Source organism: Aphelocoma coerulescens, chromosome 10, assembly GCF_041296385.1.
Source record: "Aphelocoma coerulescens isolate FSJ_1873_10779 chromosome 10, UR_Acoe_1.0, whole genome shotgun sequence".
In the NCBI taxonomy this organism is placed as follows: domain Eukaryota; kingdom Metazoa; phylum Chordata; class Aves; order Passeriformes; family Corvidae; genus Aphelocoma; species Aphelocoma coerulescens.
In genome coordinates this window covers 14,392,356-14,411,544 of record NC_091024.1, presented here as the reverse complement: position 1 = coordinate 14,411,544, position 19,189 = coordinate 14,392,356, and the positions used below count along the sequence as shown (strand labels likewise).

The 19,189-nt window shown below is 41.5% G+C and overlaps 1 protein-coding gene across 4 annotated transcripts in view; it reads left to right on the top strand.

Annotated features, from left to right (window-relative positions):
* Positions 1-18,919, top strand: part of MYO1E (myosin IE) — a 78,919-nt gene extending 60,000 nt beyond the window's left edge. For all 4 annotated transcript variants that reach the window (XM_069026085.1, XM_069026084.1, XM_069026083.1 and 1 more), the window contains 11 exons: positions 795-893; positions 4,604-4,748; positions 8,014-8,128; positions 8,813-8,982; positions 9,122-9,267; positions 9,743-9,889; positions 11,401-11,558; positions 11,995-12,087; positions 14,382-14,586; positions 17,145-17,314; positions 17,833-18,919. In XM_069026085.1, coding sequence (XP_068882186.1) covers positions 795-893; positions 4,604-4,748; positions 8,014-8,128; positions 8,813-8,982; positions 9,122-9,267; positions 9,743-9,889; positions 11,401-11,558; positions 11,995-12,087; positions 14,382-14,586; positions 17,145-17,314; positions 17,833-17,909 — 1,525 coding nt within the window. In that variant the 3' untranslated portion in view covers positions 17,910-18,919. The remainder of the gene's footprint in view (positions 1-794; positions 894-4,603; positions 4,749-8,013; positions 8,129-8,812; positions 8,983-9,121; positions 9,268-9,742; positions 9,890-11,400; positions 11,559-11,994; positions 12,088-14,381; positions 14,587-17,144; positions 17,315-17,832) is intronic.
* Positions 18,920-19,189: the final 270 nt, after the last annotated feature.

Genomic DNA, 19,189 nt, shown 5'->3' with positions numbered 1-19,189 from the left:
TCCCTCATTAGAACCTAATTGGAAGTGTTGGGTGTGAGGCAACTCTGATGGTGTTGGGATGATGCTGCTTCAGTTCCCATGTGCAGCAGAGTTCCTCCACAGCCATTAACACTTTCTGTGGGACTGGTACCAGCTCAGCTTTTGTTTGTCATTTAAAACGTGCCATGGATGAGTCATCCATTACTGGCTTCTGCCAGTCTTGTGCTTGTGCTCGAATCCTTCCTTTGCAGCATGGTAAAATTAGGAGGAATTCTAGCTTTTCATCAGTATGCTGACCTGGCTTTCTGATTCTTTGTGTAGTCAAAGTTTGGCATCTGGCGCTTTTTCCAGCCATCAGATTTGGTCTTTTCTCCATAACAACAAAGAAAAAAAATGTTACTGTGTTGCTGTTTGAGCTATGTAAAGCATAGGAAAAAATGTACAATAAGAGAACACAAAACAATTTCCCAGCCCCTTGGATACCAGCTGTGTAACAGTATTGGTAATAGTTACTTGGCCTTTTATGGGTTTTATTATTACCTAAGAAATTTATACATGAATTACTTTGGAGATGGGAAGTTAAACTAGGAAAAAATGCTAAGGTAAACTTGTTACTTATATTTCTGTGCTCCAGTCTACCTGGAATGTCTTTCCTACCATGCAGTGGGCAGTGTCGTGCAAAAATAGATTCATTTACCTGTGCATGAATTTTAGCAATCAGTAGTTAAACATGATTCATATGTTTAAGAATGCCTCAATCCACAAGTATGCTGAAATAAAATGGATTTTAAGCCTTGCATTGTTTTTGTCCCCAGGGTAAAACATCAAGTGGAATACTTGGGTCTGAAAGAAAATATTCGAGTAAGAAGAGCTGGCTACGCCTACAGACGGGTTTTCAAGAAGTTTCTGCAGAGGTAGGTAACACTCGTTCAGAAGCATTGCTGTAAACAACAGCACAGTTGTTTACATGATGAGGAGGGAACTAAGAGGTTGCAAGTTTTGAAACCTTCTCATTGCCCCCTACCCCTTTCTCCACATGTGCCTTGCTCAGTGATGCAGATTACACAGAGATTTTGAAGTGCTTTAAAGCCTGGCTTTGTGTTGTTGAAAGTACTTCATTTTTTCTGTAAACTTGCCTAAGGCCTCAGTATTTGTAGTGCTATGAGAGGGTTCCTCAAAGTTACAAAGAGTTAAAGGAACCACTGCAGTGCTGAAATCTGAGTGTCCAGCTGCAAGCCCTTGTCTAAAATGTTACTGCTCCACGGCAGACAGAAGAGAGGTAAAGAAATCCATGCCTGCCATTCAGCCATTGCAGTGTAAAGAGTAACCTTAGCGTACAGTGCTCGTTATCCTTCCACTAGGGTTCCACCAGCTGGGAATGGGTGCAGCTCAAACCTCTGCAGCTGCTCACTGAATGAATGAAAGCAAGTCAGAGCTCTGTAAGGTCAGTCCTGTTCTCCGTGTCTTAGGAGCAGCTGTTAACATGATTAACTACCTCCACTAGCTAATGAAATCCTCTTAAATAAGAGCAGTTTCAAGATTTATACAACATTCAGCTTCTGTTTTTCAGAAGCTGGAGACATACAGCTAATAAGTGCCCAAAAAAGGCTTTATGTCATAAATCAGCTTTTGTTGGAAGTCTTTGCATTGAATTTGAGAGTATAAAATAAAAACCCAATCAGTTTTTGAAAGGAGTGGAGTATAATTAATCAGACAGCACAGAACAAAGCCATTAGTAATACTTCATGATAATACCAAAAATATTCTAATAATGTAGTAACCGTCAGACCTAAAATCTCTGAAAGTATGGACTTAATTTTCATTATAAAACAATTTAAAATTCCTTTTTCTTCATGATCTTCAAGCCCAGACATATAAACATGAACATGTTACTTAACACAGACTGTTGCTGAGACAAATAGCAGATTTATACTGTGTGTTAAATCTAGCCTGAGCACAGACTGTGAGAGCTCTGCCCAAAGGAAAACTACGTGATACTTCTGGATCCACAGGCAACTGAAACTCTGCTTTAGGGAATTCATCCTTTTGTTTCAGATTAATTAGCTTTGTTAAATTTAACTTTTTGTTATGAGTAAAACTCTTCCTGCACCCTTTCCATTCACAGTTCCTAGCATCCAGAACAAGCTCTGTTCTGACCCCCTGAGTCAGTGTGAGTAAAAGCGGGCTGAGGCATGGGATGGACAGGAAATGCATGCTTGTACACTTGTTTTCATTGGGCGTTCCTTGGCAGCTCCATGCAATTGGAGATTGCTGGGCTGAATAGACTTTTATGTACAAAATTTACATTTGCATGCAAAAAGCCACAGCCACTGAAAAGGCCTGTGTGTTCCCAAGCATAACCAATCTGAAAGCTGAGCTCCCACTCCCTATTTAGCCATCAAACCTAACTGCTTACTTATTGTAATACATAACTGGGGGAAAGTCATGATTTGAAATTGTTTCAGAAGCATGTTAAGAACACATTTAGTACTTGTGCTGAAATAATCTGCAAGATCAAATTACACAAGCTTGACAAACCTGGATTCATGGATAGTGACACGACTGGTTTCATGGGAAGCATGCACGAGGACACTGAAGTGCCATTGCTAAACAGCAGTGAACAGTAGGAGTTGTCACGTTACCAAACTGAAATGCTTAAATAGTGCATGCCATAGAAAAATGTTTCTTCTGCCCTGTAGACTTGTCACACTAGTAAAATGTATTAAGTTAATTTGATGAAAAAGGAGAATTTCAAATCTATTCTTACTTTGTACCCAAGAGATTTACTTGTATTAAAAGGGCTTGAATCACGTTTTTCCCTGTGCCTTCCTTTACAGCTCAGGAGATGTAGGAGAGAATTTGTAGCATGCTGAAATGTCATGTCACAGTCTCTTGTGTGGAAGGCAGCAGTTTCAAACACCTTTATTCACCTCGGCTCCTTTACCTTCAGACTTGGTTAGACCTACCTGTACAGCTGCACTGTTGGCAGTACATGATGAGCCTGCAAAAGAGGCTGGTAAATAAATGAGCTGGGAGTTACTTTAACTTACAACTCCTTACTGTGTTGCATCTGTTTATCCCATAATACTGACACATCACATAAATATGTAAGTGTACACATTGTCTGTCTAAACATAGATTGTGTATAATACACTGCTATATTTAAGGTGGTGTAAGAGCTACTTCATTACATCATACAGCAGAGTACCTGAGCATTTGTTAACTGAGAGATTTGAACATGAGAACATCAGTGGTTTGAATCCTACTGAATTATTCAGAAGTTACTCTCTTTTGGTGCAGCTTCTATTCAAAGGTGTTTGGGTTTTGTGATACATTTCTTTTTAAGTGTTTGCTATTTCTGTTTGTGTGGCATTGTTAAATTGCATGACACTATTTCTGCTTCTTGGCTGGATGACATTTTAGATATTATGATAATGGGTAATGAACATTCCTTTACTGTATTTTCCACCAATTCCTTGTGTGATTTTTGAGAACATTTTATTAGGAGTTGCCTAAATCATCTTAACAACTTAGGAATTACAACAAACTGACCTTCATACTTGATCACTTTTTTCATGTGTTGAATAGTTTTACTAATAAGTGTGATATAGTTTACATAACTTAAGTATGCCTAAGGCATTAAAAGGAAATTGTCAAGAGTAAAGAACATAAGATTTTGGGGAGAAATTGTCTCAATATATTTAGCTGTTCTCCAGTCTTGTCAGAGAAGCCTAAACAGCTGCTGCCAGAGAAGTTACTTACCCATAGACATGCTGGGGCAGCTAAAGCCCAGCAGTGCTCCTTTGGTGGGCAGTTGAACAAGGCAGCTTTGTAACTCCAGCCTGACATTTCCAAGAGCCTAAGTGAGGCTGGAACAGTGGACAGTTTAAAAGGGGCTGCAACCCTGGCATCCACTTAATTCTCAATGCTTTCAGAGGACACCATGAGAGAGAAGGCTAGGTGTTTCTTTCTGTCAAAGACATGCTGTTAGAGCCACTTCCCTTGCTCCTTCCAGGCCCTTTGTGCGGTCAGTTCCCAGCGTGCCCTCAAGGTAGCACCAACATCACTGTTGCTTCCTTCTTGCACCGGAGGCCAAGCCAGAGGCTTCCTGGGATAGAGCCAGGAATGGCTCCTTGCTAAATGCAGCCCAGCTGTTGAACAGGTGGGTTTGAGCACAAACTGTCACTTGCTCAAAACAGAAAAGATGTTTGTAAGAATAAGACAGACTGAGAAGGCTTGAATGAGAAATTGGATGTGTGCTTGGGAATCAGTTTAGAATACCAAGGATTTAGGTACTCACATCTGGACCACAGGTCATTGCTGGTGAATAACCTCCCCCTGGACTTCAGCAGATTCCAGCAGAACTTTCTGCAATTAACTGCTGCAGTTACCAGGTAGTAACTTAGCATCTGGAAATGGGAGACTCAGGGGCACTGTTGTCCTCCTCAGTTGTTTGGTCTCACTAAACAGGAAACATCCTAATACTGTGCATCTTCACACACACCGAGCTCTGAGTCCTGCTGCCATTGCCAACCTCTGCCAGGGTAATGCTCGCCAAGAGTCAGTGGTGTTCTGCTGCTGCTGTTTGATGCCAGGTTTTAATCTCTTCTCCTTGGTGGTTAAGGTATGCCATTCTGACCAAAGCAACCTGGCCCTCGTGGAAAGGAGAAGAGAAACAAGGAGTCCTCCACCTGCTTCAGTCAGTCAACATGGATCCTGACCAGTACCAGCTTGGGAAGTCCAAAGTCTTCATCAAAGCTCCAGAGTCTGTAAGTGTGCCAGAACACAATTCTTTAAATATGCAGCTGTTTGCTGAAATGAATGTCCTGCCCACTCAGAAGCTGAGCATGACACCTGCTAAGGTGGGGGAAGTGTAAAAATCTAAGACAGGCTGGGCACATTTGTCATAGAGGCTGTGTAAAGGGCACACTATATAAGGCCACTGCAGGGTTTTGGCACTTAATACAAAGAGAATTAAATGCATCAAGAAGAGGAAAAATGGGTTATGAAGATGCTTTGGTATCAAGAACATTGGTCCTCTTCTCATAACAAATGCTACTGATGAAGGTAGAATAGTCCCCAGGGACGGTAAGGATATGTTACACAGCATGGAGTAAATCAACATTCCAGAATGACTGCAACTTGAAATTCCGAAGAGAATATTAAGGAGGCATCACAAGGCTGGTTTTATCCTGTAGCTACTAAACCATGCAAAATCTGTTGGAAAGAAGTTTTCTTACTTTGCTATTCAGGAAAGTTGTTATGGAAAATCTGTGCTCTCCTCACCCTCGTGTATTCCTGATACATCAGAAGCAATGGGGCTTAGTTTGTGTAGCACGTTGTGCAGTTGAGCATTGATTTCTTGGTGCTTTATCTGAAGTTACATGCTAAAATAAAAGCTGAACACTTGCATGGCTACCATTTGCTGTTCCAAGAACATTTTTCTCTGTAGAACGGTAGTAACTCAGGCAATGACACTGCTGTGTCCAATCACATAGGAAGATACTTGTTCAAGGACAAAAGAGAATGCTTCTCCAAGTCACATGGAAATATTGTTGTTTTTAGCATAAATAGGGTGAGATACTGTTCAGGAATAATGGGATTTACATTCCTGCCCACATCTGAGAGACATGTTTATACACTACAGCACAGAGTGCTCAAGATGTTGGTTATTACAGTACTTCAGGTGCATATTGACAGAGCAGGAAACTAATGTGGGATTGATCCTACTTGGTCATTACAACAACATCCGGCTAATTCTGAGGGAGTGTGAGCTTTACCTGCTTCCTCTGGAGCACAGCTGTGATCTGAGCTTTTCCTGCTTCCTCTGAAGCACAGCTGTGATTTCTTTCTGGAGATTATTGGGAGTTTTTTCTTACGAAGTCAGTGCAATTTCCTGGTGTCTGTCTTCTGTTTAGTAGCCAAGTGGCAAGTGCTGCCATGGGGTTGATGGATGCAGTTCCCCTTCAGTCAATTAATAATCTATACCCCAACATCATGTGCTGCAGGTTCTTTTCAGAGGAGGACATAGTCCAGTGGAAGCATCTTCCCATCCTGATGCATTTTTGTGATGCTAAGTCCTGCTTGCATGGATATGCCATTTAATGGTGTATCTGAGAGTTTTACTGAAGGGCAGTTCTGCAGCTTAGGACAATATGAAGTTGACTGGAAATTTTTGGGGGGTTGTGTTTTGATTTTAATTTAAAATAATGCTTTCAATTACTGTATATGTTTTCTTTAATTTTTTTAATCCCATGAAATCTGTTTTTAAATAAGTACCAAAAAGAGTTTGGCTTTTTTTATTTTAAGTTGAAAATGTTTTTGTGAACTGAATATTTTAAGGCTTGATTTATATATTTTATTAAGAAAGATAATCATCTTTCATCTTATATTACTAAGGTACTGGCTAGGGTTGTATTGCTTTTGAGAAAAATAATCTTTTAGATTGTAAATGAAATTTTTCCTTTCTTCCACCAAAAAGAGCACCTGTTGTGGTTAATCAGATAAAAATATTTGATTTGCTTGCGAGTGTGAGGGGAGGCTTTACAATACATATTTTAGGAAAGGGCTTGTGCAGTATCTTTATTTCTATAGGTTAAGAACTGTATTTTAGCTCAGTGATTTAGTTGAACTTCCTTAACGGTGACCTTCAGCTGCAGATGATAGATTATTTTGCAATTAGCATTATTGTTAGAGAAATAAATGGTGAGTGCTCAGGAGAGGACAGCATCAATATTGTCACTGTAACCTGAATTGCAGGAGGGGTTGATCATGTCCCTGCTGCAGCTGAGGATGTTTTTGCACCAGGAGCTCTCATGCCTGTGCTGAAACCCCAGCCAGTCCTTGTGTTCGGGAAGAGATTTTAAATTTTTTTAAAAATAAGTTTGCTGTAGATGGAGAATTGCCAACTGTGAAATAAGGTTTTATGGGTGGCAGAAAGGAGGCTTCATTATTTACATTTCTATCACACACCTGAATAAATAACTCTGTACAGGAGCAAGTGAGGTTCTGTGGAAATGGTTTGCACCAGATCGAGTTTCCTTTTTAAGATCAATATGAACAACAATATTTTTCTAGATTTGCATGGTTTAGAGCAGCAAAGTAAAAAAAAAAAAAAATCCTAAAGCCCAGGTTTGCTTCTCCATATATCTGTTTTTACTGATTTTATCTCTTGAAAGCTAGGAGAAAACTTAACACACAATGGAGGGAAATAATAAGCAACAGCCATGTCAGTGAATTGATTGAGTGCTGCAATTTAGCCAAATGCTTGTGCTCCTGGTAAGACAAAAACCCCATTTAACTGAAGTATGTAAAAGGCTATAGTGAATATGCTGCATCCTGCAAAAAAAAAATGAAGTTGTTCTAATGCATTAAATTTACATATATTTAGTAGGACCTGGGAAATTCTCAAAAAAGGGGATGCACCTTCCATCCTGTTTTAATAAAACAGTATTTTCTCTTGATTTATGACACTTTAGACCCAAAAATCTTACTATGACATACTTCTGAATTATAAGGTCATAGTTGCAAGTCCTGCAGCCAGCTGACAACCTTCAGGGGTGAGAGAGAATGGAGCCAGGGGACACAAGGGTATGAAATTCAGCCAGGGAAGAAAGTTGCTTGTGAGCAGTGCGTTATGTTACACATTGCACAGATCCCCACAGACATGGTAACATTCTGACTAGAGAAGTAGGAATTTTGGAGAATGTATGGATGGAGGCTGAAGAAACGGCCAGTGGAGAACCTTGAGTTACACCAGTAGCATATCTCAGGGAGAATCCATGTTCCTCTTCCTTCATCATGAGGTATGGAATTTAATGGGTAGACTGGTAAGAGCCGCAGCCACTTAAGCATCGGAGATTTCTTCCAGAAAAGGTTACCTTAACATTCCAATCTCACATCCCACAGTTGTGGAAGAGGCACCAGCTTGGATCTAGAGTGAAATGCACTGGAGAGTTGTTGAAAGTAAAATGCAGCTTTTTCTTGAACTTTGCATTTAAAATGTTTTACCCACTGCATTGTCTCTTTGTACAGCTGTTCCTGTTAGAAGAGATGAGAGAGAGGAAGTATGATGGGTATGCCAGGGCCATCCAGAAGGCCTGGAGGAAGTACACAGCCAGAAAAAAATATGTGCAGATGAGAGAAGAAGGTAGGTCATAACTTCTGCTGGCAGGCACTTCACACACACGGTTCCAGGAACAGCAGGAGGGACACGAAAAGGAAGGAAACCGCTCCCTCTCTAGGCAAAAGTTGCATTACAGGTGACTGTCTCGGAATGATGACCTTGTTGGACCCCTAAGGTACCACTGATGAGGTTGACTGCTCTGCATGCACAGACCTCTTGGACTGCCCAGTGTTTTGCTCTCAAATCAAAACCAGACTGAGTAGGACAGACAGCAAAAGATGCTGCAGGGGAGGCAGAAAACTTCCCACAGTTATGCAAAATCTGAATAATCTGTAGGTGATAAAATCAATCCAGGGACTTTACTGGGACTTAGTTGTGTGTGACCTGAGCTGTGTGAATGAATACACTCGGTTTAGAAGGGTTAATCTTTAATTTCCAGCAGTGAGTGAGAAATTTCCGAGTTCCAGAAGTGCTTCCAATTAACCAGAACTACTGAGCTTGCCGTCAGTGTATTTCATTAGGAATGGATTTAATGATCACATATATCCTTATCTAAAGGATTAGTAGCAGTACTTCACTTCTTTCCATATTAGAAACAATTTGGTTATCACTTCCCAAGAAATTGTGTGAAACAGTTGGCTCTTTGAGAGCATGAGTTTAGGAAATTTAGTAGATGCTGTTAATCAGTGTTTATCTTTGGTATTTAAGCATCAGATCTGTTGCTGAACAAGAAAGAGAGAAGACGGAACAGCATTAACAGGAATTTTGTGGGAGATTACATAGGCTTGGAGGACCATCCTGAGCTACGGCAGTTTGTGGGCAAACGGGAGAAGATCGATTTTGCAGACACTGTAATTAAATACGACAGACGGTTTAAGGTGGGTGGAACAGCAACATCCCCTAAAGATGAGTTTTGCTGGGAGTCGGAGTTGTCTTCACCATCCTGTCACAGAAACTGCCCAGGTCAGGGTGACACCATGCAGGACATGGCTGTGTATTTTTAATGTTGTGTTTCAGAGCGTGAAGCGAGATCTCATCCTGACTCCCAAGTGCATTTACCTGATTGGGCGTGAAAAGATAAAGCAGGGCCCAGAGAAAGGCCAGGTGAAGGAAGTCTTGAAGCGAAGGATGGAAGTGGAGAGAATTCTTTCTGTTTCTTTAAGGTCAGTACCTGGAATATATTTTTCCACTGACAGCAATTTGTGTAGGATGGGGAAAATAAGTTGATGAAGTGGGAATTGAAAGCTTTCCTTCTGAATTTGCTTGCTTTGGGTTTCCGACTTGCTTCAGTAACCTTGAAATTTCCAATTTATCTCTAATCAGAAAATCTGCCATTATTGAAGAGAAGAATTATAATTGTAACTTTATTAGCACATGGTTTTTTGCTAACAGTAATTACTGTAAAATGACTAAGTAGTATTCCTGTCTCTCAAAAGGGATTATTTCAGATATTCCATTACCAACTCCTGAAAAAAACCAAACCTGTTCTCAGAAAGCAAGGTTCCGTAATTAATGCTGCTTGGAATTCGTATGTTTTTAAAAATTAACCATGAGTACTCTACAAATATCATTATAATGCTGGCTGTATTTGCTGATGACATTTTAAACTGGATGGTATATGCTCTGATTTCCTTGCAGCACCATGCAGGATGACATTTTCATTCTACATGAACAGGAATACGATAGTTTGCTTGAATCAGTCTTCAAAACGGAGTTTTTAAGCCTCTTGTCTAAACGATATGAAGAGAAAACACAAAGAAAACTACCTCTGAAATTTAGCAATACGTGAGTTATGGCCTTTTTCAGTGGGCTTTTAGGGATAAATGTTTTGTTCTTGCTGTCATGGCAAATGAGTGAGTGCAAGCTGTACTTTATTTACAGTAACAGGAGGTAGCACAGTGTAAAACCCTGTATGTGCAAGGAGACCAGACTTTGTGCTTGCCTTGTTGGAGTAACAGGTTAGGATTTACCAGGGCCAGTTGTCCCTTCCCACTGTGTGTGCATGGAGAGCTGCCTTCGTTCTCCTGCCTGTGGCACTGGGCCCAGGCCTCTGCAGCCCTGCCACGGAGCAGCTGTGCCAGCAGAGCCCAGGGCAGGGCCCTGCACAGCCACTGCACAGCTGCTGCTTGGCTCCTGACAGGAGCAGGGAGCATCCCCTTCCTGCTTCTTCACCTTCACCTAGGAGTGCAGACATCTCAATGAAGAGTTTGAAAGAATTCTGGGCACGTAATGTAACAGTCTGAAATGCTGAAGTTTGTGTGGGTGGAGGGGACTGCAGGGTAAAAGAATCATTCTAAAGAGGCCTCACTTAAGTAAATGATACTGGGAACATTTTTTAGAAACAAGCCTGAAAACCTAGAGCATGTCTGATGTGCATTTTGGCTGTGAGGACATCCTGGAAACAATCCCAGCAAACATGTGCTTTTGTTAATACTTCCACCCATTAAGGAGATCAGCAACAGCAGGCCTTGGATTTGTATGTTTATTTTATTGCCTTCAAAAAGGTGGAGGAATTATGAAAGGCAGCAGTAGATCGCTATTTTTGTTTGGAAAGGGTGTAGAAGGAGCATTGAGTGTGGAAGTATGGAACATTGCTGTAGCATACACTCCTGTGCACTGGGAATGCAAAGCCAGTACCAGGAGTAGATGCCATATATTACACTTCTGGGGTCTTGCCCAAAACCGTATCTGAGTACGGTTCAGAGCAGATGGATAGTGTGGCAATGCTGGGAAAGAATGTGCGTGTGTACGTGTGCCTGCATGGGAAGGACTGTAAAATGAAAAGGGTGAGGTGTTTGTCTGCAGAACTGTTCACCTGCAGCACAGCATAGGGCCTGCCCCAAAGCCCACGCAGGGCAGTGTACAGCCACCCACACCTCCGGTGTGCGTGCACCTCTGACAGTGTGTACAGGGCAATGTCCCCAAACACAGCCTCGAGCAGCACCAGCAGAGGCACTGCCAGAGGCACTGGTGGCTGAGGGCTCACACATCTCTTACTTGGACCTTTGCACATCTTTCTTCAAAGCTCACTGTCCTCTCCAGGGTATCTTAAAACTTCCTCTGAGAAGCTGTACCAGGAAAGTTAAAATGTCAATTAAGAAGAACATTAAAAAAAAAAGCATGGAAAAAAGATTTAATTAGGTGGTTATGTCAGCTGAGTCACTCATGGAATGCAGATTCTCAGTGTAAGCTTTTAATTTTGTATTTCTAAGTTATCTGCTGCCAAGCAGTACTGTCTTGATTTGATGTAGGAATTCTGGGTTTTTTTCATTCATGTGTTCACATGCTTCTGTCAGACTTGAAGTGAAGCTGAAGAAGGAGAGCTGGGGGCCCTGGAGCAGTGCTGGTTCTCGACAAGTGCAGTTTATGCAAGGCCAAGGAGATGTAGCCATTCTCAAACCAAGTAATAAAGTGCTGCAGATCAGCATTGGACCAGGGCTACCAAAGAATTCCCGTAAGTATGAATTTCCTCTAGAAATTAGGGAAAGGTTTATCAATTCAGAGAATGGTGGACTTTCCTATCCATCCTGGCTCTAGCCTCACTGTGTTCTTTATTAATTTCTCTGTAACACACAAAGATCCTAAGGATACAGCAGAATTCCTTGCTGCTCTACAGCTGTCAGTGTTCTGGGCCTTGTTTACTGTAGTGGCAAGAAGGCTTTGCTTTATATCCTCAGGTTGAACTGGATCACAAAAGGGACAGTATCCCAAAGTCATCCTTTTTGCACCTAATGCTTTATAACAGCCTGGCCAACCCTGCAGCAGTCAGATTCCTTATTCCTGAAGATCGGCTCTTTCTGATGACAGAACAGGGGGTCTGGCAGCCAGCAGGATTTACGTAATTAATGTAATTTTGAAGGGGTTAACAGAATGTTGCTGGTTTCTTTTAGGTCCTACTAGACGGAACCTTACCCAAGGCAGAGGGTATTCCAGCAGGTCTCAAAATCAAACTTATCCTATGAGAGCTGCACCACCTCCTCCGGGTAAGTCCTCAGCCTGGGAAAAACAGAGTTCCAAATGGAGACTTTTGTTTTTCTCTTGTCATCTGGTAATTTTTAGCCATTAAAAAAATCATGGTGACAGTTTAAATTTCTCTTACAAAATCCTGCCTGGAAAGTATGTTTGTAGGCATTTTACGAAGTGTCTTGCTGGATATTCCCCCAGAGATGTCCAGCTTGTTGTGGATGGTGACTTGTTCAGACACTTGGTAAAAGTCACTGAATGTAAACCTGACCCTGCAGCCTTCTCCATTGTGAAGCGTACAGGCTCTGTGCTTATCAAGCCATAGACTTTGCAGTGAAACTGCTTTCAGTGCCAGCCACAGCACCGAATGCAATTTGTGTCTCATTGTCCTGCCCTGTCAGACATGTTACAACTCCTGTGTGCCTGAGTGCTGAGACACAGCAACCGTGCCAGTGCACAGCCCTTTCTGCAGGGGACTGATGTCATTAGGGTGTTCCACTTCTGCCCTGGGCAGATATGATTAATTTTGCTTGTGAACTCAGAGGGGAGAACAATATTCCATTGACCCGGCATTTCCCAAGAGGTTTTTTTTTACTTACACTCCCAGAGTAGTTTCTTTTTAACAAAGAGTCCTCTTTCAGTCAGCTGCTGTTTATTGAGAAGCACAGTGCTAATGGTGGAAGTTGGGGGTGTGACAGTCTTGGTCACCAAATTAAATAGACAATTCCAAATCCTCACAGCTGTATTGAGTCAAACTAAGGACTGTGTGATGTGCCAGAACTGGTTGTGAAGTGGGAAATTACTGTAAGAAACTGACCTGTTGGCAAACAGACATATAGTGAGTATTTGTACATCAGTTAAAGCAAGGACAGTCTTAAGCAAGGACAGACAAGTTTTATACTTTCAAAAACTGTTTCAGCAGTTTTATAGCTAGGAGAAGTGTCATTGCTGAAGTGCTGTGTTGACCCTCAGGCATTGGGGTACATTTTAAAGGTGACTAGAAGGTTTTCTTACAGACCTCTCTGTAGGTTATAGTAACAGGGATTTTGGTTTATTTGGTTGGTTTTTGTATGTTAAGTAAAGTAGCCACACATAGCTGGAAAAACAAAATTGCAGACATGTATTACAAAAGAGTTCCAGTTATGCTGTCCAGACTTTCAAGGAGTTTGAAGCCTTGTCATGATTTGGGCACATTCCTCCTTGAAAGTCCTAAACAACTATCTGGGTTCTGGTATTTTCACATCTTGGTTTGAAATCAGTGGTGCAGCAGCTGAACAGTGTTCTGTACATGTTCAGAATAACCCAAACCTTTATTTCTATCACCTTAATGTATGTGCCATGCTGGCTTGGATTGCCAAGTGGGGTTTATGTAGGCTTTTATGACCCTTAAGTTCTGCCACAGTATCCAGAGAATATCAGAAGCACAGAACAGCTGTTGAATGCAGTAGGGTTTTCCCAGGTGCCATGATTACAAATTCTCCTCTCTGCACAGCTGTTCTCTCTTGCTAATGTTTAGCAGGCATAATCACAATGGCAAAGGAGAGGGTCACCCCTGTCATTAAGGAAATGGAATTTTAATGGAAGCATAGCTCCTGCTTTGCTCCGTAGGGGTTTTAGGAATGTAAAGCATGCAGACTTGAGCTCTTCAGGCCCTGATACCTCAAGTAGCTCAGACATGGGTGGGTTTGCTTTAAATTCAAGTTAGAGGCATAATTATTTATTTAAAGGCATATATCCATGTCACTTCTAGAAAATTCAGACTCCTTTTCAACTATCAAAATAGCATCAAGGTATTTTTTTTAACAGAACAATAAAAAAGCCCAAACACTCCCCCCCCCATGCTTGTTAAAACAGACAAGTATTTATAGCGACTTAACAGAAACAGTCAAATTCCTTGAATATGTGGTAGACTGAGTTTGAACTTCAAAAGAAAAAGAAACAATTCTGGCTAGCTTTGGATTAACCCTTATCTGGATAAAATATTTTGCAATGTTTTAGAGAGGTGTGGTGGTACCATGTTAGCTAAACTGGAACTCAGCAGAGAGCTAATCCTTGTGCTCACTTGGAACACTCAGGGCACACATCTTAAACCTGAGCACAAGTCCATGCAGTTGTGAACCCAAAACAGATTGTCAGCAGACTGGAAACCGACTAAAAATCAACATTTCAACATGATTTGGTTTTCAGGTTCCTTGATAGGTGGGGCTCTCTGACAGCTGTGTCTGACAGTTAAGCCTTCATCAGCACAAGGAAAAGGTTACCTTTACTAAGCTGGAGTTTGGAATGCATGCATTCACACTTTATTTACTTCTAGGTCAGCACCAAAATGGAGTAATAAATTCCCCCCAGTCTGCAGCCCAGCCCCAGATCCCAGGAAATCAATGGGCCAATCAGAAGAACCTGTACACAAATATGACACGACCAGCTTTACCACGGCAAATGTCGGGAGGATCAGGCAAGATTTCACAGCAACCAGAAAGCTTGGATTTCTTGAAAGTACCTGACCAAGGAGCAGCTGGGTAAGATTTTACATTGAATCTGAGAAAAAGATGGCTATTTTTGCCAGTAGTTTCACACACTCAGACTGTTCATAACTGATAAACTCTGTACGTCAATCACCAGGTTGTGCTATTGAGCTGCACTCTAAGGTGTCATCCATTCCATCAGATTCCAAAACACACATGCTATCCTAGAGCCGTAGGAATAAAGGTGAAGCAGTACTAGTTCAATATCTTAAATTTGAATGTTGAAGGCCTTAAAAAATTTTAAGGTTTTTCAGTGACCCAGCAGTTTCCCTTATTCCACTCTTGTAGAACATTAGTGGAGCTTCACTATAGTGGGAATCTTGAGTGTCACTTAATTGTCAAAGACTGCTTCCTACTCAGCAGCACTATGAAAAAAAAAAAGAAAGAAACAGCAGTTTGCTGATGACTCCCATGATCTGCATGAATGGGGTTCTTGGAGGCAGCAAAAGTATATTTATTTTTAACCATATCAAGAGCACCTTTTTGTACAAACAGCCCTGTCTGAGCTGTCAGTCAGCAGACAAGCTCCTTAGCAAGTGTTCCACACTGAATTACCCTGTTGGCCTAAGCATTCTTTTGCTGATTTGATATATTAGTTACAATGTTAGAGAGCATTAGACACCTCACAGAAATCAAGTAATACCATAAATGTGCACAATTGATAGATTTTGAGAAATGAAAGTGCACAGGGTTCCTTAGGAGGGGCTTTCTAGTTCCTAAACACAGAGCCCTCAAGCAAGGTTAGGCAGGTACAGAGGTCTTTTCAGTTGTACTAATGGCAGTCATTTTACCCCACAGTGCCCAGTGGTACCCATAAGGTATTTCAGGCATATTTAAACAGGAAAATGCTCTAAGATTAATCTTCAAATAAGAAAAATCAGAAAGAAGTGGTCACTGCTACTTACTTTACCACTTTCAAACCCATCAGCACATCCTAACACTTTCAGGCCCATTCCATCTTGTAGTAACAATAAGACATAGAGTCTTTAGGTGGTGAGATGTTCTTATCACATGCCAGCTTCTTCTGTGAAACACTTTTACTAATATTAGATTTTGTCTTGAGACTACAGTTCATATAACAACAAAAACACATCAGCCATAGGATAAAGCCAAAACCAAACATCTCAGCTGTTCTGCAGCAGTAACAAACCAAAGGAAGTACTCTTAACAAAAGTGACATTCCCATGGCTGTCTTCCTGAGCATTATGAGCTCCTTTGTTAATGCACTGAAAAGAAACAACATAACTGTATTCAGCAGTGGATTTCAGATGAGCATTTCTCTGCCTGTTCCTTTTCAAAAGGAAGCTGCAAGCTAGAAGAGGTGTGAATTTAGTATTTCCAAACTATAGCCATATATAACTAGATATAATTTTTAAGGATTAGAATTAAGTTCATTTTTAGCAAAGTTGCCAAGAAGGATACAGTGGTACTAACAATCCAGTACAAGACCAAGATGAAAATCACCAGGCTCCCTTGCAGCAGCAAAACATCTCATTTAAGGTACCCTAGTTCTACCATGGCTGCACAAAAGCTGAGCTGTTTTCCAAGACTTGTGCTGAATTCTTTAGTTTCCGTATGTAGGTCTAGGTTTCACAACATCTCCTACCCCGAGCAAAGGCAGTAGATGCTGAAGAATGGGAGAAAATCTCTCCTCTCATAGATACATTGAGAACTGAAGTGCTATTATAACCCATACTTCAGATCTTACTTTCTGGTGCAGTTCACTACAAAGTTAGAATTAGACAGGTTTATTGACAAAATTAAGCCTAGGACTTTGTGTAAGTAACTGTAACCCTGTTCTGCAAAAGCTGTGTAATGTTACCATGGCATTACATTACATGATCACAATTCATTCTCCTCCACATCATTACAGTTTTTGTCATTCAGCACATATATTATTAAATTTAAACTGACATACTGAGTCTAATACCTGTTCTCTCTTCCAGCCTTTATTAGCTGATGAGCTGGCAAAATGCATTTCTTCCCTCTTTCCCCTTCCTAATCTTTGGAGTGGTCACAGCTGTAACAGTTTGTGCAGCATCTCCCCTGCTGCTTCAGAGTTGGCTATAACAGAACAAGTCCATAGATGGCCCTGGAATCTGAGGCAACTTAAAAGATATGCAAGTCTCTGTTGCAGCTTAGTCACAAGAATGGTAAAGTAGCAAGCCTGGGAGCTGGAAATTTGGTTTTGATACTAAAAACTAAATCCCTGTTGACATTGGGGCAAGGGGAGAGACACAGCCTAAGCTGTGCAGATACCAAGATATGCATGAACCGCATGTGCACATTTCAGCCTGGGCACTAAATGTCTTCATTTGAACTGCTGGGAAGTCCTTACTCATCCATTTCCCTAGGAAAGAAATGGCAACTCTGTCCCTTTCACAGGGAAGTCGCACACTGCTATTTTTAAGTGTTGTGACATTCAAGAAAATCCTTTTTCCCTTGTTCTGTGATGTTCTTCAAAATGAATTCATTAAGACAGAGGGGTTTGCTAAAGCTCAGGTGTGAGTCACAAGCCCCAAAGCCCCCCACGAGCCCTTGCTGTTGGTCAGTGTCCGCAGGCAGACGTCGAGCCGCCCGCCGCCGGCCGGAGGAAGGCCCAAGCCGCAGCCCAAGCCCAAGCCGCAGGTGCCGCAGTGCCGGGCGCTCTACGCCTACGACGCGCAGGACACCGACGAGCTCAGCTTCAACGCCAACGATGTCATTGACATCATCAAGGAAGGTATGGACACACACAGGGGCTGGAATTTCAGCGCGGGTCTTGAAGGTACATTGTCATAAGGAGTTAGGACAGGACTTCCCAAGCCACCCCAGTTCCTCTTCTCTTGTTAGGCTTGCAAATTTCCATGATGGCTCAGGGGGCACAGAAGCCTCCACCCCAGTCCAACCTCTTCACTCAAGAGCATGTCAGAGACAGACCAAGGACCTGTGTCACTGGGTACTGCAGAGCTGTACATTTAGCGAGACAGTAATTTGGTCACTGCCTCTAGAGGAAAATTAGCCTAAACCACAGCTGTAGCACAAGAAGCAAAAAGTAGTTAACCAATTCCAACTCTGGGTCTCCAAAGCACCCTCCTCAAGGCAAAATGATGTGGCCAAAAGATGAACACTCCACATCCTATCCCTTCCTTCCTTCCCAAGAAAGCTCTCACTGAGTGGCACAGCTTTGCCACAGGTTGCACCAATTACACAGAAAAGCTGCCCAGAGCTCACTCCTTACCCTTGCTGTCCTTGTTGCAGATCCTTCTGGCTGGTGGACGGGAAGACTACGAGGGAAACAAGGTCTATTTCCCAACAATTACGTCACCAAGATTTAAAAGACTGTCAGAGAATGATTGATGTAGAGGTACCAGTGGTTGAAGATGTTTTCCCTTGCCTTCAGGACATTGTTCTTCCAAGATCTGCTGTTCTCAGCAGTATTTTCACCAGTAAATTGTGTATGAGCAGGAAGAGTTACCCACAGTACAGACTTTGATCTTTTTCTCAGCACCATACAGCAAACGAACTGACCAATTATTTATTATATTTAAAACCTGGTTTAAACACCTGGTAAGTGAAGAATGCTCAAACCTACCATCTTCCTGAAACAGGTGCTTTACAGTCTGGGACCAGGAACTTCGAAAGGGGTGTATTTAATAAGTGCCTTCAGCTGAATATCAGTAATCTTTTAAATTATCTACTGAAGATAATGTTAAATGCACATTTCATCTAATGCAGATCATTCTGGGGAACATGTTAATAAGTATGCTGCTACCTGTCAAAAAGATAGAGGCTCATTTGGGATATTACCATCTAAAAAACTACTGTGATGGTCTATTTAAGTAATTCTGTACAGAGATGTAATGGAACTGGTTTGTGTTTGCAGGTGTGTTTGGGGACTCCAACAGGCACTGTAAGAATTTAAAACAGAGAACCACATAGTACTGTATGCTAAACAACGTTGCCTTCTTCAAGATTTATATTATAATATGGCTGGCCCATGTTGGATTTATGTTTAATACTCTACCTGTTATAGGAAGTGTCTTTATGCAGAGCTGTACATTTACAGAAATAGTTATATACTGTATATAAAAACTGGTTATGATAGAAACATGTAAAAATGTATAATGTAGTAGTCCACTGTTCTTATGTAGTACTGCTAGAATTTTTATGCCAGGTACTTACAGATATGCACTACTCCTTCTCCTTTTAAATAGCAAAAGCACAGGTGTTACTGCCCAAGTCTGATTGCCTCCCCCAGCAGAGTGGCTGGTGCTTGCCCTGCTGTTCTGAGAATTCCTGCTTTGCCTTTTGAACCTCCGTAAAATAAAACACAGGAAGAGCAACAGGTTTGTTCTCTGTGCAGTTTGTTCTCACATATACAATGTCTTCAGGATTTTACTGCACTGACTTCTAAAGAAAAAGCCCCTTTCTTCACTCCCAATTATTTTCCCTATGCCCAGCTGCAGTGCTGTTCTCTCCTGTTAAGAACAGTTAAAAAGCCCTGCAGATGTTGGTATAAAAAGCTGCATAAGCTTGAAGATACAGCTAAAAATCTTGAATCCCTCCCTCCTAAACCGTTGCCTAAGTCTAACTTAGGTACACAAACCATCTTCTG